We start from the raw sequence: 25,730 nt of genomic DNA, 5'->3' as shown, positions 1-25,730 counted from the left end.
TCCCTGGATCCCAGGACCCTGGCAGTGGCGGGCTGCACAGGCTCCCTGGAAGGGAGGTGTGGAGAGTGACCTGTGCTCTCACACAGGCTTCTTGGTGGCGGCGGCAGCAGCCTTAGCGTCCCACGCCTGTCTCTGGGGTCCGCGCTGTTAGCCGCGGCTCGCGCCCGTCTCTGGAGCTCCTTTAAGCAGCGCTCTTAATCCCCTCTCCTCGTGCACCAGGAAACAAAGAGGGAAGAAAAAGTCTCTTGCCTCTTCGGCAGCTCCAGACTTTATCCCCGGTTTCCCTCCCAGCTAGCCGTGGCGCACTAACCCCTTCAAGGCTGTGTTCACGCCGCCAGCCCCAGTCCTTTCCCTGCGCTCCGACCGAAGCCCGAGCCTCAGCTCTCAGCCCCGCCCGCCCTAGCAGGTGAGCAGAGAAGCCTCTCGGGCTGGTGAGTGCCAGTCGGCACCGATTCTCTGTGCGGGAATCTCTCTGCTTTGCCCTCTGCACCCCTGTTGCTGTGCTCTCCTCCGTGGCTCCGAAGCTTCCCCCCTCCGCCACCCGCAGTCTCCACCCGCGAAGGGGCTTCTTAGTGTGTGGAAACCTTTCCTCCTTCACGGCTCCCTCCCACTGGTGCAGGTCCCGTCCCTATTCTTTTGTCTCTGTTTATTCTTTTTTCTTTTGCCCTACCCAGGTACGTGGGGAGTTTCTTGCCTTTGGGGAGGTTTGAGGTCTTCTGTCAGCGTTCAGTAGGTGTTCTGTAGGAGTTGTTCCACGTATAGATGTATTTCTGGTGTATCTGTGGGGAGGAAGGTGATCTCCGTGTCTTACTCTTCCGCCATCTTACCCCTCTCTTCCATAAATGAAATCTTGTAGTCTGTGACCTTTTGAGATTGACTTTTTTTTTTTTTTTTCACATAGCACAATACCCCTGAGATTGAGTCAAGTTGCCGTGTGTAATGGTAGTCTGTTTATTTCTATTACTCAGTAGTATTCTATGCTATGGATGTTTCTTCAACCATTCACCTATCATAAGATATTTTGGTTATTTCCAGTTTTTGAATATTAGAAATAAAGTGTTTAGGAACAATTGTGTACAGGTTTTTGCGTGGACTTGAGTTTTCATTTCTTTGGCATAAATGCCCAGGAATGCAATTGCTGAGTGGTATGATAAGTACATGTCTAGTTTTGTAAGAAACTGCCAGACTAGTTTCCATGATGGCTGTACGATTTTACCTTTTCAACAGCAGTATGTGAGAGATCCAGTTTCTCTGCATTCTTCCCAGCATTTGGTAGCATCACTGTTTTATTTTAGCTGATCTAATAGGTGTGTAGTGATAGCTCTTTGTGATCTTAATTTGCATTTCCGTAATGGCTGCTGATGTTGAACATCTTTTCATGTACCTATTTGTCATCTCTATATTCTTTTCAGAGAAATATTGCTTCATGTCTTTTGCCCTTCTAATTGCATTGTTTTCTCATTGTTGAGTTTTGAGTGTTCTTTATATATTCTGGACATGAGTCCTTTGTCAAATATATGGTTTGCAAATATTTTCTCCCAGTCTGTACTTGTCTTTTCATTCTCTTAATATTTTTACAGAGGAAATGCTTTAATTTTGATGATGTCCAGTTTATCTGGTTTTTCTTTTATGGATCATGCTTTTGGTATCATTTCTAAGAATTCTTCACCATTGCTAGGTCCTAAAAATTTTCTTCTATGTTTTCTTCTAAAGTTTTATAGTTTTACATTTTACATTTAAATTTGTGATCCATTTTGACTTAATTTTTGTATAAAGAGTGAAGTTTAAATTCAATGTGGGTTTTGTCCTGTTGTGTTTTGTTTTCATTTTTGCCTATGGATGTCTAATTGCTTCAGCACTGTTTGTTGAAAAGACTGTTTTATTTTATTGAATTGCTTTTGTACAATTACGAGAAATCAGTTGGCCATACTTGTTGGGTATTTCTGGGTTCTTTATTCTGTTCTATTGATCTATCACTCCACAGAAACCACACCATCTTGATTATTACAGGTGTATTACCAGTCTTGCAATCAGGAAGTGTGATTCCTCCCACGTTATTGTTCTCTTCACAATTGTTTAGCTGTTCTATCCTTTGCCTTTTTATATAAATTTAAAAATAATCTTGTCTATATTTACTAGAATCTTGTTGGGTTTTTTTCCTAGGAATTACATTAAAACTACATATCAGCTTGGGGAGAACTGACTTTACTATGTCGAGTCTTTCATCCGTGAATACCATTTGTTTCTCCAGATTTTAGATCTTCCTTGATTTCTTTCGTCATCATATAGTTTTCAGCATATAAGTCCTGTACATGTTTTGTTAGGTTTACATCTATGTATTTTATGCATATCTATAAACCAACCATTATAATCTAAGTATTTCATTTTTTATTGATTGTAACTGACATCGTATTTTTAATTTTGGCATCTGTGTTCATTGCCAGCATATAGAAATACAATGGATTTTTGTATACTAATGTTGTATCCTGTGACCTTACCAAACTTTCTTTTTAGTTCTAGGAGATTTTTGTAGATTCCTTGGGATTTTCTACGAAGACCATCATGTTATCTACAAATAAGAACAGTTTTATTTCTTCCTTTCCAATCTGTATGCCATTTATTTCCTTTTCTAGGCTTCTTTCATTGTCTAGAATTCCCAGCATCCTGTTGAATTACAGTGGTGGGAGCAGGCATTCTTACCTTTTTCCTAATCTTAAGGGAAAGCATTCAGTCTTTCTCCATTATGTTACCAGTAGGTTTTTTATAGATGCTTTTTATCGAGGTTAGGAAGTTAGTTCTGCTCTATTACTAGTTTTTTGAAGATTTCTGTCATGAGGATGTTGAATTTTGTCAGATGCATTTTCTGCATCAGTTGATATAATCATGTGATTTTTCTTCTTTAGCCTATTAATATGATGTATTACATTGATAGATTTTTCAATATTGAACCAGCCTTGCATTCCTGCAATAGACATCACTTGGTCATGGTGTGTAATTCTTTTTATATATTTCCAAATTCTATTTGCTAATATTCTGTTAGGGAATTTTGTTTCTATATTCATGAGAAATGTTGACCTGTAGTTTTCTGTTTTATTATTGGACTGATTTTTCATCTGATTTTTTATCTTTTCTGTATTTTTTTGAATACATTTATGTATCATTTATTCTAGCAGTGGTCTACTTCAAGTATGAAAAAGATGAATAACTTTGCAATAAAATACTAAACACAGCTGAAAGTATTGCTTTTTATAGATAAGACTTCACTTTTAAATTAACATTTAAATTTGTAAGTATGTAATAGAAATATTATTTTCCCATCAAAAGTTATCAAAATTCTATCAAGGGTAGTTGAATTATCTTCAGCTAACTAAGACCATCTTAGGACATATATTATTTCAATAGGTTGAAGAGGACTTTGTACCAAGTAGCTTAATAAAATCTTAGGAAATATTTAAACATATCTTCAGTAAAAGGGGTTATTTAAGGTCTGTTTCTTAGTTATAACACAGGCAAGTTATATTTCAAAATTTGATTAGATACATGCCTTCTTGTCCTTTATCTCAGGATTTGCCAGTTCTGTATACATCATAAAATCAAAGTCACTATCATTAAACTGAGATCTTCTTTTGCCATTAATAAAGAATTGTAGTGTGGATTCATCGTTAAGCTTCATAGTTTGTTGAATGTGTATGGTATATTTGTAATGAGTAAGATTGTACATGGTGCACCCACACATAAATGTATACATATATAGTATATGTGTGTGTAACTTTTCAAAAAGTAACTTTTTGCCTCAAAAAATTTCATGAGTAAAACCCAAGTGGATGCCTAAAACTATCCCTAATGAATTTTAAAAGCTAGTTAATAAGTGATAATTTAAATTAAGATGTAAATCATGACTGTGTCTTACTGACATGAACAAAGCTATCTGAAATGATAATTTTTGAGCATCCATGACATTACCTTGACAATCTAGAATGAATATAACATCGTTTATCCTATCTATCTTCTTAGAACTACATGAAATAATAGGTATTTTACAACATATTTTGAGGAATGTTTCTATATGCAGTTCTTAGGAAAGGCATAGTTTCTCTTGTTCCAACTTGTCCTAATTTTACAGGATTCAAGCGAAAACTCGAGAATTTAGGGAGCGACAGGCTCGGGAGCGTGACTATGCTGAAATCCAAGATTTTCATCGGACATTTGGCTGTGATGATGAGTTGATGTACGGGGGAATTTCTTCCTATGAAGGTTCCATGGCTCTCAGCACCAGACCCCAGAGTCCGAGAGAAGGGCATATGATGGATGCTTTGTATGCCCAAGTGAAGAAGCCGCGGAATTCCAAACCTTTACCTGCAGACAGGTAGGCTCCTGGAGCAGTCAAGGTATTGCTTCCAAATCAACTTTTATATAGTTTGTGACAAGGGAGTAGATTGTTCATCAATTCTCAGACTAGAACTGCCTTTTATTAATGGCCTTTTAAAAACCCTTGTGTCTAAGAGTATTGAGTTTACACAAATCGAAGCCTAATGGAAGAACAGTAGAGATTTTGATAGCTTGTCTCATGATTCTAAAATATGTCATCTTGTTTTAAAATGGTTTCAGATGGGAGAACTAACCTGTAGTTTATAACTCAAATAAGAAGCAAACTTGAAGCTATGGTTCTTCTATTTAAGGCATATTTCCTTTTATTGCTAGGAGAGCCTCTAGTCGTGGTAGTTAAATAGATGGGCAATGACATGATTTGTTCCAATTATGATTGATTTGGGCCACTTTTTTTTTTTTTTTTGGTGACATGATTTCATATCATGAAAGAGTTAGTGAATGAGATGTATAGTATAGCCAGTCTTCAAACTGCTTGTTAATAGCCATAGACCACAGGTCTGATTGTGTATATTAGTGTAGCACAGAGGAGTGCAATGCTGACCCTATGTTAATGGTTATATATTTATTTCAAATTTTATCTGAAACAATTTAGAAACAGATCTTCAGCTCCTTCATTTATGTACTCAAGCACCATATAAAGTTTAGTTCATGAAGAAAATAATATTCATTTCTTTTTATTTGAAACACTTGCATGCTGTCATCATAAACAATACACTCATTCCATCCCATCTTGTAGTGATGTCTTTTTTTTTTTTTTTTTTTTTGGTGGTACGTGGGCCTCTCATTGTTGTGGCCTCTCCCGTTGCGGAGCACAGACTCCGGACGCGCAGGCCCAGCAGCCATGGCTCACGGGCCCAGCCGCTCCGCGGCATGTGGGATCTTCCCGGACCGGGGCACGAACCCGTGTCCCCTGCATCGGCAGGCGGACTCTCAACCACTGCGCCACCAGGGAAGCCCTGTAGTGATGTCTTATAATCATTGCTGTATAGTGAAGCTAGGCTTTAAAAATAGTAGGTCTCACTTCAAACTAGTGGTTCTTTAGCACACATCAGATACCTGGAGGGCTTCTTAAAACACAGTTGGATTAACCCTTCCCCAGAATTTTGATTCCGTAGGACTGGAGTGGAGCCTGAGAATTTGCATTTCTAGCAAATTCCCAGGTCTGATGCTAGTGCTGTACTTTATGAACCCCTACAAGACTAGAGATGTATTGGAATTCCTTTGTCTCTAGCACCCATGTGTTATTCGGCTGCTTTATTTTGCAAGCTGTCTATGTTTTAGCTATTTACTTGCAGCTATTTTTAATAAAGGTTTGCAAAGGCAACAGGTAACTCTCAGGCAAACCCAGATAGGAGCGTTTTAAAGAGTAGCAAAAGGAGAAGCAGATCTTAGGGAAAGCTAGTCAGATTGTTGTTCTGTTCTTTCTTTTTGGTTTGGTTTTGTGTGGTTTTAGGGTTTTAAAAAAATTGTTTTATGAAGATCTATTTGGTGTTGATTGTAATGAGTGAGGCTTGTCAGTTAACATAGGAGGCTTATGGTTTACTTAAACCCCTTTGGTGTTCACTGTGTTTATTATCTAATATGGATGTATCAGGATTCAAAGAGTAAGGTTATTATCAGAGAGTGACATTTTCTTTAAAAACTTCTACTAGGTTTTTGCTGTACTTGTGAAAGCTGTTTGTCAAAGGTCAAATCGCACTTGAAGGCCGTGGATGCCCCATGGAAAGTGTTTTCTTGGGAGAAGGCACAGCAGCAACACTGGCACTGCCAGTTAGTAACTCCTGGAGGAACTAAAAGAAAATTAGTTAGTGTTATTGATCATTGATAAAAATATTGATCATTTTCAGCACCTTCCACATCTAGTTTGAAAATCTAAAAGATATTGACTTATAGTGATTATTCACATGACTCAGAAATCCCCCCTGACAGAGCTGGGAGTCAGAAGGGGTCTCTCCAGCTCTGGGGTCCAGAAATGGTTGCTTTAACCCCCCGTTTAAACCCCAGTGCCCTACAAGAGTCTAAACCTCCTGAAGATCTCTGCAGATTTTCAAAAGGCCTTCTGTGTCCAGGGTCCTGACTACTAGGGTCCCCAGCATCCCAGCCTGCAGGCTCAGTTCTGCCCCAAGCTGACCTCAGACTGAAACTCAGCCTCCTAATTCATTTCCATCAAAATCCCACTCAGCAACACATTCCAGAGGAGGCTTTGGTCTTAGGGAGAAGAGCTCAGAATCACATCATACACATCGGTATGTTCAAAGCCCCTCTCAGCCTCACTCAGGCACATCCCAGACAACTGTGTGTCAGAGATTTTACAGTTCTGTGTATTAGTGTCCCAGAAGGGTGATTGGACTACAGACTTTCTAAGACGTGTCCAACTCGAGAGATATAATTTATTTTTTTTAAATGGATCACAGAAATTTATGTTCTGTGTTTTTGTAATTATTATTTTTTCAGAGAATAAGCTGTCCATTGAACAATGATTTCACTAATCCAAAAGGTTGGGAATTATGGCACCTGTAAAGTATTTCTTCATCAACCTATAATTGAATTTGCATTTGGTTTGGAAATAATAGCATCACCTCCATTGCCATTTTCTGTCAGAGTAAAAGCTGTAAGAAAGTGTTTCTCAGACTTGAGTAGCCTAGAGACTCTTTACAAGATGATCTCTTGATACTGCCACATAGAGTTAAATTGTTTTGATTATAATGTTACTTAAATATGTATAAAAATAAAATAGGGCCAAACTCCTTCTGTTTACGGCCATTATGTAACTATAAAACCAAACATCTTCACAAATTAAATACAAACAAAACAGTAAAACCACTACATTCAAATGAACAACATTAATTTAATGTGGCCAATAATGTTTTTTTAAAATCTAAAGTCTCACACAAATCGTGAATATGGTGGTGGATGCTCCATGCCTGGTTCATTTCAGTTTGTTTGCTCCACAAGCCAAGGACTGACTCAGTACAGCCATCACTCTTCTCAGTTAGATTCTGCAGTTCTTTTGCATGTCTGTATCCCGTGACCTTTGACCCACGTGCTACGTCCACGCATTCTAATGCATGAAGTCCAACCTGCTTCTCTTACTATTAACTCGAGACAGTAAAAGTAGCATTTCTTGGTGCCTCTGTGTCTGTAAACTTAAATTCAGACAGTGAAATATCACATAAGATGATCTAGAATATGCTTCTGTTAGCTTTCTAAAAAGTTAAATGATGGAAACATAAAACTTGAAACTCCTCAGAGAGTTTTTACCCAATAAAGAAACTCCCATCAACTAACTAAATTTCACCCGAGTTTGCTGTTGGTGTCAGATGAACTTTACTGTTCAAATTTTTGGATTTCATGGGAGCATCGCCAGTCTGTTGACAGTCTGAAGCGTAGCCTGAGTCTGTTCTGGGATTTTTATTGTTCAGTAAGAAAGCCATATTCTGAATTTCATTGCTTATAATTTTGATTGATCTAATGGAAATGTGGATCTGGTAGTCCCACGTGGAAATAACCAGGGATAATTTATTAAGTGCTGTGAATTTGATGTCAGAATGGGACACTTTCTCAATTTCCATATATTATTTATAAAATGCTTTTTTACAAGAGTTTCATACTCTGTCTGGCAATATTGTCCATGCCTGTTTAATTGGATTGACACATGAAATATTATCTGACTGTACCCTTTGGCCATTGTTACTCCTATTTATAAATGCCCTTGGTAACATTCTGAGTTTTCATATTGGGTGGATGCCAGAGAAGTCGCCCCTACCCTTCTGTTTTCTATGAATAACAAAGCTCAAACTCACAAAAGTGTTGGTGAACTTACTTTTATCCTGCTTATAACCAGAGACATCAAAGATGTAGCTATTGTAAATGATTCCTAGTCCTATATCTCTTTGGCGGAGTGTGTTTCCTATGTGATTGCTGTGTCTTCTGATGCAGCGCCTCTGTGTTCCCACGTTTTTCCCACCGTGGGAGACACTGCTAGTCGCCTACCCAGAACCTCTTCTCCCCCTCTTCCTTACCTAATAGGATCCCCATTTTGTTCAGGCTGGCAATGTGCCCGGCTTAAAATTTTCAATTTCCCAGGCTCCCTTGCAGTAAGAGGTGACCACGTGACGTTATTCTGACGAATGAGCTAAGTGGGACTCATTTATAGGATCCACAGTCTCAGAGGATGGGACTTTCTGCCAAGCTAGGTTTTTCCTGATGAAAATAGAGCCGACACAGCTTTTTCCCTTTGCCATTTTCCCTTCTCCCTGCCTGGATTTGGATGGTGCCCTTAGATGGGGCTCATCTAATAAGCCTGAGGATGAAGGCCACATGGAGGAAGAGGGAAGCAGCCTGGTCCCTTGAGCAGTGGCTTCAGTCCTGGGATGCCCGCCCTCTGCTCCTGTTACCTGGGAACTGAGCCCCTTCCTTACCTAAGTCTCCCTCTATCAGGGTTCTGTTTCATGCCCAACACCATTCTGAGTTAAGGGAATCATGCACACAAGAGTCCAAGGGAATCATCATCTTCATATCAAGGTTGTCTACACATTGGAGAACTACCCCCTAGTCAAATCATTGCCACAATATTTTGTGAAATTAAGTAAGAATTGTGAGATTCTTCAGTGTCATTCAGTAATCTCTTCTACCTTTCGTTTTGCTAGCCTCTACTTAAAGAAATGTTATCAATCAAATGTCTGCTAGATTTATCCTTCTTTTTTTATTGATGTATTTGAAGTATAATTGACATACAATATTGTATTAGTTTGGGGTGTATGACACACTAATTCAACATTTGTACACATTGTGAAATGATCAGTGCAATATATAGTTACCACGTGTCACCATGAAAAGTTAAAAAAAATTGTTTCCCTTGTGATGAGAACTTTCAAGATTTGCTCCCTTAGCAGCTTTCAAATTTGCAGTGCAGTGTTACTGACAGCATTTATCATTCTTAACTCTGATATACCACTCTCTCCTACCTCTATCAATAATCCTGTTATAAAATCAGAAACTTTTTTTTAAATTTCATTTATTTATTTATTTGGTTGCGCCGGGTCTTAGTTGCAGCACGCAGACTTCTTCGTTGCGGCATGCGAACTCTTAGTTGAGGCATGCATGTGGGATCTAGTTCCCTGACCAGGGATCGAACCCAGGCCCCCTGCATTGGGAGTGCAGAGTCTTACCCACTGCGCCACCAGGGAAGTCCCCTGTTATAAAATCAGAGGCAGCTAAGTGTGATGTCCAAGATACACACTGCCTGACTCTGGTTCTGGGCTCATCCACCATTAGTGTGAACTCTGTGCTTCACTTTCCTCATCTGTAAAATGGAGATAATAGTGGTACTTACCTCATTAGGCTTGGGGTGGACTAAGTCTGTTAATATCTTCCAAGCACTTAGCACAGTGCCTGGTCCACAGTAAGCACTATTTAGGTGTTTGCTGTTGGTATTATAAGTTGGGAAATGGGCACTTACTCTCAGGAAAGGACAGCATCCCCACCCAGATACAGAAACAAGCAAGGAATGAAAATGGAATGAATAAAGATGGTTTTATTCCTTATACTTAACATACATATAAAAGTGTGGGGATGCAGTTCTCTGATGCCCACAGTTCAGTCATCAAGTAGGTTGGTCACTAAGTATTCTCCATAAATCACATCATATCATGAACCATTTTTCTTTAAATTAGGACTTATTGAGTTCAGTGTGAGTCATACCAGATTGCTTCTATAGTATAAATACTTGGAAGAAAAAGTAGATGGTGGGTACTGAAAAAATGCCTTATTTGAGAATGAGTTAGGGGGATAGTGGTGTCAGGACATGAGTCATCAATTTCAGTCTGTTTTTTGCGAATTTGAAGGTTTTGTTTTGTACTTTCATGGAAGTCTTTGAAGATCTTCCTGTTTTACTTTCATGAAAGTTTTGCTGATTCCAAGCTTCAGTGCTCCATGGGGATATGGAGGCTTGGACTTCTCAAACCTTGGCGAAAATGTTGACATTACTCTTTACATCAGATTGTCTTCTGGTGGGCTGGGCAGGTAGGGATCGTGCTCTTAAGAATTATGAAAGCCTGCATTCTAGAACAGTGATCTTTCAAATTTTGGCATGTATATCAAGAATGTGGAGTGCTTCTCGCCAGTGTTGACCTCCACCCATTGGTATCCTGATGCAGTAGATCTGGCTGGGGTCTAAGAACTCACATTTTCAACAAGTGCCTCAGTTGACTAATGCAGTTGGTCCATCCACCCTTTGAACAGTACTATTCTTGGGCTAATCAAAAACAAACTGGAACTCCATTATCGGTTAGTTTAGTAAGGTCTGTTTACAGTGAAGAGGTGAAATAATTTATAATTTCCATATTGGGTACAGCTTTAACTGAGCATTCATAAATGCCCATTTTTCACCTATGACCGAATCATCATTTTATTCAAAAGGTCAGACTGCAGGTGTGTTATTCATAAACTTTATCCAGTGTATCTTGACACTTACCAAAAAGTTTCTTTTCATGTAAATTATACAATTTCAATTCAAAATTTCGTGTGCTTTGAATTCTAGCAAAGAATTGATGGAATGTCTGTCAATAATGTTTTTTATTTATTTGAGGACACGGTGCAATTCATTTTTTTATAGTCAGATCCCAGAATCTGTAGTTAAAAACTCCACAGAAAGACAGCTCTAATGGACATTTGCTGACTGTCACCACGCAATCATTTGCCACCAAGAGAGCATTGTCCTCAAATATAATTGAAATAAAACAGTTACTGTGCTGCTGTAAATCTAAATAGCAGGAAAATAGTAGGCTAGACTCCCCCAGCTTGCTGAGGACACCTTAATGGAAACATAAATACCATAATCATATGCTTTTTGCATGCATTTTACGACTAAAGAGAAAATGCCAATTTTAAAAGAAAAGACCTCTGTGAACTTGTTTTTTCCCCCATTAAAAACCGGAAGCCAGTTGTGTCAAAAGGAAGTCTGGCAAACACAGAACAAAACTAATTTTCTTAGCTACAGGCTGTTATTAAACAAGTGCTCTTTTTTAAAAGGTTCGGTCATATAACAAAGTTGTATTTGCTATTCAAAAAGTCAAATACAATTTTATTTACTTACATTTACTTAGTTATTTTTTTTTAATCTCGGCTTTTCTTGAGATGTGAGAAAGTAATTTTCAAATGGAATCCATCTTATTGTAACGTGTTTTGCTGATGAACGAGCTCCACCCTGGCCCCAGCTAAGTGTCCCCACTACACATCTCTGACCTTGGCCAGCTCCATCCACCTCCTCTGTCTGTGCCCGGACCACCTCTCTCTCCCTGCTTGCTGAGGATGGGTTTTCCTTCTTCTTGGCCGACCCTGGGAACACTCTTCTGGATCCCAGCCCCACCCGTGCAAGGAGCCTGCTTCTCAGGGCCTCCTCCTGGCCCCTTCTTAGCCTGTGTGTCTCTGCTGTCACTTCTACGTAGCTGGTAAACATGATGTCTTGATCATGCTGTTTAAAAAAAAAAAAATGTTTTTTAACCTCTGGCTATTCTCTGCCCTAGTTTTCCTCTTCACTTCTAATCCAAACTTCTTGAAAGATTAATCTAGGATTGATAGAGACTGCTGTTTCTTCTTTCCTACATCTTGTTCACTCCATGTGGTAGGCATAATAATGGTCCCCAAAGATGCCCCTGCCCTAGTCCTGGGAACCTGTAAATATGTTACTTCATGCAAGAAAAAGGACGCTGCAGATCTGATTACGTTAAAGATCTTAAAATGGGGACGTTTCCCTGGATTCTCCAGATGGGCCCAGTGGATCATAAGTGAAGGAGGTGGGAGAGTCAAGGTTGGAGAGAGACTTGAAGATGTAGGCTGTTAAAAAAGGAAATCCTGCAATAGGCAACACTATAAATGAGCCTTGAGGACGTTATGCTAAATGAAATAAGTCAATCACAGAAGAAAAAATACTGCATAACTCAAATTTATATGAGGTATCTAAAATAGTCAAACTTAAAGAAGCAAAGAATAGAATCATAGTTGCCAGGGCTTCGGGAGAGGGAAATGGGGGATTGCTAATATATGGGTATGAAATTTCAGTTATGCAAGATGAAAAGCTTCTTGAGATCTGCTATACAACATTGTGCCCATAGATCAAAACACTGTATTGAATGCTGGTTGAAATGTAAATTGAAAATTTGTTGAGAAGGAAGATCTCATGTTAAGTGTTCTTACCACAATAAATTTTTGAAATGTGCAAAAAAAAAAAAAAAAAAGAAAGATGCAGGCTGCTGCTGTGAAGACAGGAAGGAGCCTTGAGCCCAGGAGGGCAGTGGATTCTAGAAGCTGGTAAAAGCCAGAAAGCAGATTCTTCTCTAGAGCCTCCAGAGGGAACCAGCCCTGCTAGCACCTTGGTTTAAGCCCAGTGAAACCAATTTCAGACTTCTGAACTCCAGCACCCAAATATGATAAATTGTAGTTATCTTAAGGCAGTAGGTTTGTGGGCATTGGTTCCAGCAGCCATGCTGTGTTAGTTTCCCAGTGACCTCCTGGACTCCTGGTTTAGTGAACACTTCTGTTCTTTCCCTCTGGGTCACTCTGGCCTCCGTGAAGCTCTCTTCTCTTAGTTTCTATGTACAATACTGCTCTCTCTTGCTTCCTCCTTCCTTTCTGACTATTCCTTCACTGTCTCTTTAGAGAGTCTCTTCTATTTGTCCCCTAACTTTGGATCCCCTAAGGCAATAGTTCTGGACCACTGCTATTCTCTACACGTTCCTTTTGGGATTTTTTTTTTGTTTGTTTGAATTAACACCTTTAATAAAAGAAGACAATTTCAGCTCTTAGAAAAACAATATTAATGTCAGTACTTGTAATGAATAACTCATCCTATTTACATATTATTAATTTTTAAAATTTTTAATCAAAATTTGAAATGAAGAAGAAATTATAAAATTAATAGTAGAAGGCCATTTTCTTTTTAAAACAATTTTTAAATTCTATTTAATTTATTTTTTTCATAGCAGGTCCTTATTAGTCATCAATTTTATACACATCACTGTACACATGTCAATCCCAATCTCCCAATTCAACCCACCACCACCACCACCCCCTGCCGCTTTCCCCCCTTGGTGTCCATACGTTTGTGCTCTACATCTGTGTATCAATTTCTGCCCTGCAAACCGGTTCATCTGTACCATTTTTCAAGGTTCCACATATATGCGTTAATATACGATATTTGTTTTTCGCTTTCTGACTTACTTCACTCTGTATGACAGTCTCCAGATCTATCCACGTCTCTACAAATGACCCAATTTCATTCCTTTTTATGCCTGAGTAATATTCCATTGTATATATGTACCACATCTTCCTTATCCATTTGTCTGTAGAGGGGCATTTACATTGCTTCCCTGATCTGGCTATTGTAAATAGTGCTTCAGTGAACATTGGGGTGCATGTGTCTTTTTGAATTATGGTTTTCTCTGGGTATATGCCCAGTAGTGGGATTGCTGGATCATATGGTAATTCTATCTTTAGTTTTTTAAGGAACCTCCATCCTGTTCTCCATAGTGGCTGTGTCAATTTACATTCCCACCAACAGTGCAAGAGGGTTCCCTTTTCTCCACACCCTCTCCAGCATTTGTTGTTTGTAGATTTTCTGATGACACCCATTCTAATTGATGTGAGGTGATACCTCGTTGTAGTTTTGATTTGCATTTCTCTAATAATTAGTGATGTTGAGTAGCCTTTCATGTGCTTCTTGGCCATCTGTATATCTTCTTTGGACAAATGTCTGTTTAGGTCTTCTGCCCATTTTTGGATTGGCTTGTTTGTTTTTTTAATATTGAGCTGCATGAGCTGTTTATACATTTTGGGGATTAATCCTTTGTCTGTTGATTCATTTGCAGATATTTTCTCCCATTCTGAGGGATGTCTTTTTGTCTTGCTTATGGTTTCCTTTGCTGCGCAAAAGCTTTTAAGTTTCATTAGGTCCCATTTGTTTATTTTTGTTTCTATTTCCATTACTCTAAGAGGTGGATCAAAAAAGATCTTGCCGTGATTTATGTCAAAGAGTGTTCTTCCTATGTTTTCCTCTAAGAGTTTTATAGTGTCCAGTTTTACATTTAGGTCTCTAATTCATTTTCAGTTTATTTTTGTGTATGGTGTTAGGGAATGTTCTAATTTCATTCTTTTACATGTAGCTGTCCAGTTTTCCCAGCACCACTTATTGAAGACACTGTCTATTCTCCATTGTATACCCTTGCCTCCTTTGTCATAGACTAGTTGACCATAGGTGCGTGGGTTTATCTCTGGGCTTTCTATCTTCTTCCATTGATCTGTGTTTCTGTTTTAGTGCCAGTACCATATTGTCTTGATTACTGTAGCTTTGTAGTATAGTCTGAAGTCAGGGAGTCTGATTCCTCCAGCTCCATTTTTTTCCCTCAAGACTGCTTTGGCTATTCGGGGTCTTTTGTGTCTCCATACAAATTTTAAGATTTTTTTGTTCTAGTTCTGTAAAAAATGCCATAGGTAATTTGATAGGGATTGCATTGAATCTGTTGATTGCTCTGGGTAGTATAGTCATTTTCACAATATTGATTCTTCCAATCCAAGAACATGGTATATCTCTCCATCTGTTGGTATCATCTTTAATTTCTTTCATCAGTGTCTTATAGTTTTCTGCATACAGGTCTTTTTTCTCCCTAGGTACGTTTATTCCTAGGTATTTTATTCTTTTTGTTGCAGTGGTAAATGAGAGTGTTTCCTTAATTTCTCTTTCAGATTTTTCATCATTAGTGTATAGGAATGCACATGCACAAGACTCCTGTGCATTAATTTTGTATCCTGCAACTTTACCAAATTCATTGATTAGCTCTAGTAGTTTTCTGGTGGCATCTTTAGGATTCTCTATGTATACTATCTTGTCATCTGCAAACAGTGACAGTTTTATTTCTTCTTTTCCAATTTGTATTCCTTTTTTTTGCGGTATGCGGGCCTCTCTCTGTTGTGGCCTCTCCCGTTGCTGAGCACAGGCTCCGGGCGCGCAGGCCCAGCGGCCATGGCTCACGGGCCCAGCCGCTCCACAGCATGTGGGATCTTCCCGGACCGGGGCACAAACCCGTGTCCCCTGCATCAGCAGGCGGACTCTCAACCACCGCGCCACCAGGGAAGCCCAATTTGTATTCCTTTTATTTCTTTTTCTTCTCTGATTGCCGTGGCTAGGACTTCCAAAACTATGTTGAATAATAGTGGTGAGAGTGGACATCCTTGTCTTTTTCCTGATCTTAGAGGAAATGCTTTCAGTGTTTCACCATTGAGAATGATGTTTGCTGTGGGTTTGTCATATATGGCCTTTATTATGTTGAGGTAGGTTCCCTCTGTGCCCACTTTCTGTAGAGTTTTTGTCATAAGTGGGCGTTGAATTTTGTCAAAAGTTTTTTCGGCATCTATTGAGATGATCATATGACTTTTAATCTTCAATTTGTTAATATGGTTTATCACATTGATTGATTTAAGTAAATTGAGGAGTCCTTGCATCCCTGGGATAAATCCCACTTGATCATGGTGTATGATCCTTTTAATGTGTTGCTGGATTCTGTTTGCTAGTATTTTGTTGACGATTTTTGCATCTATATTCATCAGTGATATTGGTCTGTAATTTTCTTTTTTTGTAGTATCTTTGTCTGGTTTTGGTATCAGGGTGATGGTGGCCTCATAGAATGAGTTTGGGAGTGTTCCTTCCTCTGCAATTTTTTGGAAGAGTTTGAGAAAGACTGGTGTTAGCTCTTCTCTAATTTTTTGATAGAATTCACCTGTGAAGCCATCTGGTCCTGGACTTTTGTTTGTTGGAATATTTTTAATCAGTTTCAATTTCATTACTTGTGATTGGTCTGCTCATATTTTCTGTTTCTTCCTGGTTCAGTCTTGGAAGGTTATACCTTTCTAAGAATTTCTGCATTTCTTCCAGGTTGTCCATTTTATTGGTATAGAGTTGCTTGTAGTAGTCTCTTAGGATGCTTTGTATTTCTGCAGTGCCTGTTGTAACTTCTTTTTCATTTCCAATTTTATTGATGTGAGTCCTCTCCCTCTTTTTCTTGATGAGTCTGGCTAATGGTTTATCAATTTTGTTTATCTTATCGAAGAACCAGCTTTTAGTTTTATTGATCTTTCCTATTGTTTTCTTTGTTTCTATTTCATTTATTTCTGCTCTGATCTTTATGATTTCTTTCCTTCTGCTTACTTTGGGATTTGTTTGTTCTTCTTCCTCTAGTTCCTTTGGGTGTAAGGTTAGATAGTTTATTTGAGATTTTTCTTGTTTCTTGAGGTAGGCTTGTATGGCTATAAACTTCCCTCTTAGAACTGCTTTTGCTGCATCCCATAGGTTTTGGGTTGCTCTGTTTTCATTGCCATTTGTTTCTAGGTAGTTTTTGATTTCCTCTTTGATTTCTTCAGTGACCTCTTGGTTATTTAGTAACGTAGTGTTTAGCCTCCATGTGTTTGTGTTTTTTCCCCTGTACTTCATTTCTCATCTCATAGCATTGTGGTCAGAAAAGAAGCTTGATATGATTTCAATTTTCTTAATATACTGAGGCTTGATTTGTGACCCAAGATGTGATCTATCCTGAAGAACGTTCGGTGCACACTTGAGAAGAAAGTGTAATCTGCTGTTTTTGGATGGAATGTCCTATAAATATCAATTAAATCTATCTGGTCTATTGTGTCATTTAAAGTTTCTCTTTCCTTATTTATTTTCATTTTGGATGACCTGTCCATTGGTGTAAGTGAGGTGTTAAACGTCCCCCACTATTATTGTGTTACTGTCGATTTCCTCTTTTATAGCTGTTAGCAGTTGCCTTATGTATTGAGGTGCTCCTATGTTGGGTGCACATAGATTTATAATTGTTATATCTTCTTCTTGGATTGATCCCTTGATCATTATGTAGTGTCCTTCCTTGTCTCTTGTAACTTTCTTTATTTTAAAGTCTATTTTATCTGATATGAGTATTGCTACTCCAGCTTTCTTTTGATTTCCATTTGCATGGAATATCTTTTTCCATCCCCTCACTTTCAGTCTGTATGTGTCCCTAGGTCTGAAGTGGGTCTCTTGTAGACAGCATATAGATGGGTCTTGTTTTTGTATCCATTCAGCGAACCTGTATCTTTTGGTTGGAACATTTAATCTGTTCACATTTAAGGTAATTATTGATATGTATGTTCCCATGACCATTTTCTTAATTGTTTTGGGTTTGTTTTTCTAGGTCCTTTTCTTCTCTTGTGTTTCCCACTTAGAGAAGTTCCTTTAGCATTTGTTGTAGAGCTGGTTTGGTGGTGCTGAATTCTCTTAGCTTTTGCTTGTCTGTAAAGCTTTTGATTTCTGCATCGAATCTGAATGAGATCCTTGCTGGGTAGAGTAATCTTGGTTGTAAGTTCTTCCCTTTCATCACTTTAAGTATACCATGCCACTCCCTTCTGGCTTGTAGAGTTTCTGCTGAGAAATCAGCTGTTAACCTTATGGGAGGCCCCTTGTATGTTTGTCATTTTTCTCTTGTTGCTTTCAATAATTTTCCTTTTGTCTTTAATTTTTGGCAGTTTGATTACTATGTGTCTCTGTGTGGTTTTCCTTGGGTTTATCCCATATGGGAGTCTCTGTGCTTCCTGCACTTGGCTGGCTATTTCCTTTCCCATGTGAGGGAAGTTTTTGACTATACTCTCTTCAGATATTTTCTCGGGTCCTTTCTCTTTCTCTTCTCCTTCTGGGACCCCTATAATGCGAATGTTGTTGTGTTTAATGTTGTCCTAGAGGTCTCTTAGGCTGTCTTCATTTCTTTTCATTCTTTTTTCTTTATTCTGTTCCGCAGCAGTGAATTCCACCATTCTGTCTTCCAGGTCACTTATCCATTCTTCTGCCTCAGTTATTCTGCTGTTGATTCCTTCTAGTGTATTTTTCATTTCAGTTATTGTATTGTTCATCTCTGTTTGTTTGTTCTTTAATTCTTCTAGGTCTTTGTTGAACATTTCTTGCATCTTCTCGATCTTTGCCTCCATTGTTTTTCCGAGGTCCTGGATCATCTTCACTATCATTATTCTGAATTCTTTTTCTGGAAGGTTACCTATCTCCACTTCATTTAGTTGTTTTTCTGGGGTTTTATCTTATTCCTTCATCTGGTACATAGCCCTCTGCCTTTTCATCTTGTCTGTCTCTCTGTGAATGTGGTTTTTGTTCCACAGGCTGCAGGATTGTCATTTTTCTTGCTTTTGCTATGTGTCTTCTGGTGGATGAGGCTATCTAAGAGGCTTGTGCAATTTTCCTGACGGGAGGGACTGGTGGTGGGCAGAGCTCAGTAAAAGTTTAATCCGCTTGACTGCTGATGGGTGGGACTGGGTTCCCTTCCTGTTGGTTGATTGGCCTGAGGCGACACAACACTGGAGCCTACCTGGCTCTTTGGTGGGGCTAATGGCGGACTCTTGGAGGGCTCACACCAAGGAGTACTTCCCAGAACTTCTGCTGCCAGTGTCCTTGTCCCCACGGTGAGCCACGGCCACTGCCCGCCTCTGCAGGAAACCCTCCAACACTAGCTGGTAGGTCTGGTTCAGTCTCCCCTGGGGTCACTGCTCCTTCCCCTGGGTCCCGATGCACACACTGCTTTGTGTGTGCCCTCCAAGAGTGGAGTCTCTGTTTCCCCCAGTCCTGTCAAAGTCCTGCAGTCAAATCCCACTAGCCTTCAAAGTCTGATCCTCTAGGAATTCCTCCTCCCATTGCCGGACCCCCTGGTTGGGAGCCTGACGTGGGGCTCAGAACCTTCACTCCAGTGGGTTGACTTTGGTGGTATAAGTGTTCTCCAGTCTGTGAGTCACCCACCCAGCAGTTATGGGATTTGATTTTACTGTGATTGCGCTGCTCCTACTGTCTCATTGTGGCTTCTCCTTTGTCTTTGGATGTGGGGTATCTTTTTTGGTGAGTTCCAGTGTCTTCCTGTCGATGATTGTCCAGCACCTAGTTGTGATTCTGGTGTTCTCGCAAGAGGGAGTGAGAGCACGTCCTTCTACTCCGCCATCTTGGTTCCTAATCTCTCCTTCTGGTTTTAATTGCTGTGAGGCACTGGTGATGCACAGTCTGCACTAGCCCAGCCCTCTCTGTAAGCCCCAGGTTCTCGGAGCTAGCTACCAACACATGCTTCCTGTGCCTCTCAGTCACCTGAACCCAACCCATCCAAAACCAAATTCATTGTTACTCAGTCCAGACCTCCTCTAGTATCATCAGCCTAATCTCAGAGCATGTTGTCACCACCCACACATTTACTCTAGACCAAGCCTTTCTTCTGCAGCCAGCCTCCCTCCCCAGACATCAGTCAATGACAAAGGCCTACCAATTTTACATCCCAAATAATTCCAAACCCTTTCTCTCCTTCTGTTCCGGTACACATGGAAGCTGACAGTAATCTTGTAACTCTTCCCTCAGCCTCCCGTCTTGTTATTCTCAAATCCCTACTTCACCCCATACCTGGAGTTTTCTATCTCAAATTAAAATCTGACATCTCGTTCTCTTGCTTAAAATTATTCTGTGGCTGTTTATCATCTCCAAGATACAGTCCAAGCCCTCAGCATGAGGTTTATGGGCCCTAAGACCTCCTGTTTCAGCCTCATCCCTAATTATGTCAGGCTGTGTCATATTGGCTCACATCATACTTTCCTAATAGAGGATCAGTCTCAAAGTATAAATCCAGCTTCATCTAATGCATGGATGAATTTAGTGGCTCTTTGGTGTTATATGTTCTGCAAATGTTAAATTTTGGTGAGTAAAAACAAGCCATCACCATTCATTAAGCTATTCGAATATAGTTAGAGATGCAGCAATTAAATTAAAGGCTGAGGTGACATAAACAACCCAACAACTGAAATCTCGAAAATAATGAAGCCATAAATAAGGTCATGGCTAATTTTAAAGACTTATTTTTTCATTCTTTTTGTTGATTAACATTGCCTGAAACCACAATTTATTTGGAGAAGTAATGCGTAATGGGGGTTGTTTATTTATATATTTATTTTAGCCTTAGAGAAAGTTTAAATATTCTGCAGAAATATGAGGATAAGCGGAAACTATTTTAGACCTTGGTACCTATCAGGCAAATAGTCCTCCAGCAGAGCGTGTTTGTCTTGTTTTAATGTCTTTCCCTCTGCAAGGCACTGAACTTTGGGGTCTTTGATGATGAGCTGGCCACACTGGTGGAAATTCCCCTTAGCTGCTTGGTATTTCATTTGATTTTAGCCTTCAAACAGAAGCACTAAGATCCTGCTTTCCATGCAGCTCAGCCAGTAACTCATCTTTTTTATTTTGACCAGCTGCTTGGTTCTTCTGTCCTTTAGACAGTCCGAACCTGTGGATTCGAGTGCCAATCCTATTGGTATTTAGTGGTCTTAGGTTGGTGTTTTTTTCCTTCTTGCTCTTGCACCAGGATAGAATATCAATCAACTCAATATAAATTCATGAGGATTTATGTGGAGCCCTGTTGTGAGATGCATTTTCAACTTCTTGGGAGACTTATCAAGATCTGAATCCAAAATTCATTTTTAAATTAAGTTCCCAGATGTTCTAGAGCTTTTCCTTGGGCACCCCCACCCTCAGTGTGGGTAACTGTTTGATTTTTCTGTATTTGCCGTTTCATTCCTCTCCTTCCTTTAGTGCACCATTGGTTGACTTTGTGTAACTTTGTGTAAGCAGTAGTTGATTAAAAATAATGTTTGTTGTCTTTTCCAATCAAGGAAGTCCTTAGATTCTTCCACTAAAATAGATGTGTAGATAGAAATGTGAAAATTCTAAAACTTCTGTATTGTCACAGAACAGAAAATGATTAGATAATTCATATATCCTGTGGATCTGTAGTAATTATTTAATATGCATTTAAAATTGCATAAAAGGGACTCAATAAATAGAATGAATAAATATTATTATAAATATACATTTCTGTAAAACAACTTTCTTTTTTTTTGGCCGTGTCACACGGCTTGCAGGATCTTAGTTCCCTGACCAGGGATCAAACCCATGCCCCCTGCAATGGAAGCACAGAGTCCTAACCATTCAACCACCAGGGAATTCCCCAAAACAAATATTTTTAAAACTCTATTTTCTGTATCTCTTTATACCTTTCATTATTATTTCTAGTCAATAAACTATACAGGGATTATATCGTTGAATCCTTAGGGATATAGAGTTTTGAAAATATTTGTCCTTGAAACAACATGCCTTGGGCCCAGGTAAGCATCTCCAAGGTGGTTCCTTTTGGTAGGGCAGGTGGCTCTTTCAGCTTAGCTTTTTTTACAAATTAGTTTAGTATAATTTAAAAAGTTAAGCAGATGTTATCGGCCAGAAACTAGCCTTAGCCTGGATTTGCGTATCTTTATTGCCCATGTTTTGAGGGAAATTCTTGGTTATCTCCCAGAGCGGCCTGCCTGGCCCAGGCTCTGGAGATGTTAACTTCCGTGGGTGCAGCCTGACTGAGCCTGGAGCAAACCAAGGAATAACAGGCCAGTGATCCTGGCTCATATCAAAGCTCAGATTCTCCAAATGAGATGAAGAACATAACATGTTCAGGAGTCTGGAGGATGTCCTGGGTGTGCATGAATCCAAACTAAAGCGTGCTTACTTGGAATGGATCAGTAATGTCAATCTGAATAGAGGAAATAGCATAAAGCCTGAATTAAAGGCTCTGTTCAAAGATACCATACTTTGAATTTTAAAGAGCACCCAGCAACTCAGATAAAGGGCTACCAGTGCTCCAGTGAGCAAACCTTTAGTTTTTAAACGTTATAAATTACTTTTACTATAGGGGCTGTTATGAATGGAATGTGTCCCCCTAAATTCATATGTTGATATCCTAACCAACAATGTGATGGTATTGGTAGGTGGGACTTTTGGGTGATAATTAGGTCATGAGGATTAAACCTTCACGAATGGGATTCATGCTCTTATAGATGAGACAAGAGAGCTTGCTTCCTCTCTCTGCTGTTAGCTATGTGAGGATACAGGAGGGCAGCCATCTGTCAACCAGGAAGAAGGCCTTCAGCAGACACTGGATCTGCTGGCACCTTGATCTTGGACTTCTGGCCTCTAGAATTTTGAGAAATAAACGTGTGCTGTTTCAGCCAAAAAGAAAAAGAAAAAAACAATTGTTTTTATTCTCATTTAGGTATATATCCAGTTTGCTTAAATTTTGTTTAGATGAGACACATTTTTTGATCTCAACACCACTGGAATAGAAAAGGATTATCCTAAATTCCCTTCAAAGAAATCCTCCTAAAATCCCATTTCTACTATAAATGTGTATTAAAAAAATTTACTAGGGGAAAGACAAATTTCTTCATAGATTTTCAAAAGTTATAAATGGTGGTCTCTAAAATAATTACAAATTACCTGTCTAAGAAAAATTCTGCTATACTTTCATGCAGACTTCATATAATTCTGGAACTGTGAAAATATATTTAAAAAATAAAAGTATAGTGTTGTCTTTCATGAAGGAAAATGTGACTTTAAGGAAAATGTTTGGCATATTAGAACTTACCGATTATCATGACAAGTCTCTCCAGATAATCTGCATGACCACCAAATACCAGATATCTTTTGCTTCTCTTCTCTGGTCTCTGCTTTGATACTCAATGAGTCATTCAATGCCAGGTATGAAGTTTGAAAAGCAATAGTTGCTTTGTCTTTTGAAGGTTGTATAATCAATTGGACCAGCGTCAGGCGTGTAGGCAGAGAAGTGGTAAAGTAAAATGTTCACTCCAAGTTTGCTTTAAATTCAGATGGTGCTTAGAATTCTAAAGAACACTGGAAGCAGAGATGGACAGGATGCAGAAGGAACTGGGGCTTACTGGGGGACATGGGGTATCTGTGGAACAAGTTACAGACTCCAGAGAGTTCCACGAAACTCCCAGCCATTGTGGATTCGGACAAGGATGGTAAATTCTGGCAGGTGGCACTCCGTGTCTTGAGGAATGAGGGTTTTCTCTAAATTTCACAGTCACATGTGGCCTGTGGAGGAAGGAGGACCTAGAAATGACTTCGATTCTGTAAAATTCTAATTCTGATGCAGGAGAGTTCCAGTTGCGGTTTTGGTTTTGCAAGCTGCATTAGCGTGACTTAAAAAATCACCTGCTTTGTGACAGAAACTAAAGCTGAGGATAAATACTTATTTCGAATTATTCTCTTTTTCTTCCATTTCCTTCTTTCCTTTCATCTGGATGTTTAAGCTTTGTGAAATCTTCAAGGGCTAAATCTTTAACGGCTCTTTGAACAAGCCCCAGATTCTTGTACCTGTTCTTCTTCCAGCCCCCATGGCTGTCCATTCCCCTCCCCAACAATTATTTGGCGGCTGCAGTGTACAGGGACGTGGGCGGTGTCTGGGATACAGAATTGAATAAGAAATTCACCTCCCACTTCCTCTTACTCGGTGTCACGTGACAGACCACGAAACGTATTGTATCCAGAGTGATATGAATTCAATAGGATTCTAAGGAGATTGGCTCAGGTCAGGGAAGGAGGGGCTTCTAAGAGGTGTTGTGCTTGAGCTCCATCCTAAATGGGTCAGCACTATAACATGTACATAACATATAATGTGAGTAATATAATTATATGTGTATTTATAGAGATTTGACTGATGGTGCAGCCTAGTTGGTTTACATGCTGGATTTATAGGCTCCTGGCAAATATTAAATATGGTCAACACTTTACTGTATAAATTCCTTGATTCCCTCCTGCCCCTAAGAGCCAGTGGCAGAACTGTTGTCGCTTTTCTCTGAGTGGTCTATGCTTTGAAAAGTGGTATGGGATATCAGCAAGGAAGGCTCGCCCAGCCCCTAGGGCTCTTGGTACCTTGAACCCTCATGCATGTGGGACACTGAGGGCTGCAGGATAACAAGATGGAGCCGACGTGGGAAGAGATGCTGCAGACCCTACTGGGCAGAAACCAGGTGGTTTCTGTGTGGGCGGCTCAGGTACTGTGAGTGATGTTGCCCTCACGGGTTAGTTCCAGAGCAGGTTCATGAGGATAGTAATGTCTTCAATGTAGCATTGGAGGAATCTGAAATTCTTGTTTTGGCCATTTGTGACTCTGAATGACACGGGATTCGCAATATTGCTCCTTCTGCAGGCTCTGCTGGAGCACCGGGGGTACAGTATCTGTTGAGCATCTTCTAGACACAATCTACCTTGCGAAAACAGTTCAGGAAGATGGACAGATCTCGTGGAGTCATTGTCTAGTCAACGTTTTCCTTCTAATGTGATTTCTAAGGAATTTTACTTGCCCCTGGGAGAATCCCATTCACCCCTCTTTGTAATGAATGAACCCAAAACATACTACCCCGGTTTCTTTGAAAAATCAGCGCATCTTTGAATGGTCTTGGTTTTACTACAAGATTTCCAGCCTCTGTACTAGATCAAGGCCACCTGGATATAGGTGTAGGGTTGTCCTTGCCAACTGAGGAACGGACAGCCTCCAACAATCCCATCCGCTGATAACTGAAGCAGTGGGTTGATGGATTTGGAAGGGTGGTGATGCCCTGGTGCTGTACTGGGACTTCCTTTACAGCAGTTGCATGAGACCATCAATTCTCCACTTTCACATCTAGGCCATTCTTAAAAATGCTTAAAAGTCAAATGACTGTGCCAGTTCCGCCCACATGTGTGTACGCAGGGGTGGAAGAGGCTGTGTTCCTGGAGAGATGAGAAAACACGGTGAAAGTAACGATGATGCTTCCCGTAGGCACTGGTGATACACTCTGCCATCGTGGAAGAGCCCAGGACTGAGGAAGATACAAGCAGGTCCCTGCCGTCCCCCCATCTCTGTGGGGACATCTCAGTGGGGACAGGCCGGTGGAGCCAGGCTTCACCCTTTTCCATGGACTGGTGTCCTGCTGGAGCGCTCTCTGGGCTGTGCCCCATGCTGGCACTTGGCCGGCACCGTAAGTTTTCTCCTGGGCCATCACTGCCGACGGTGGGAAGGGGGCCACTAGGAAGACGGTTAGTCAGGGAGAGGAGGGTAGGCCAGGTGACAACAAGTCGCTTGTCATCCCAAGCGAATTCTGGGGCATCGCTGGAGCCTCAGGCCTGAGGAGGGAGTGAGTCCCAGGTGCTACCACCTGGAATGCTCTCATGGTCACTTCCATGCCGAGAGCCCACTCCTCTGAGGGACCCAGGCTCTGTTCCCGCAGCAGTGGGGGAGGGGCTTTAGCTGCTATGGGGACACAAATAATTTAAAGTCACTAATCTCCCCGCCCGCCACCCGTCCTCCCCTGACCTCCCTCACCACCTTCCCTGCTTTGTTTTTCTGACTAGTGCCTATGACATGATGATATGGCAGATTCACACTTGAAAAACTGTGTTTGTCATT

The 25,730-nt window shown here is 40.1% G+C and overlaps 1 protein-coding gene across 1 annotated transcript in view; it reads left to right on the top strand.

The window, feature by feature from the left end:
- Nucleotides 1-25,730, top strand: part of PARD3 (par-3 family cell polarity regulator) — a gene marked incomplete at its 5' end in the record, with an annotated part of 523,272 nt that overhangs the window by 361,250 nt on the left and 136,292 nt on the right. Inside the window, one exon of the mRNA XM_079699052.1 lies at nucleotides 4,124-4,366. Within this exon, the coding sequence (XP_079555178.1) occupies nucleotides 4,124-4,366 (243 nt within the window). The remainder of the gene's footprint in view (nucleotides 1-4,123; nucleotides 4,367-25,730) is intronic.

Source organism: Hyperoodon ampullatus (genome assembly GCF_949752795.1).
Source record: "Hyperoodon ampullatus genome assembly, chromosome: 3".
Lineage (NCBI taxonomy): Eukaryota > Metazoa > Chordata > Mammalia > Artiodactyla > Ziphiidae > Hyperoodon > Hyperoodon ampullatus.
This window is presented reverse-complemented; position numbering and strand designations above follow the sequence as displayed.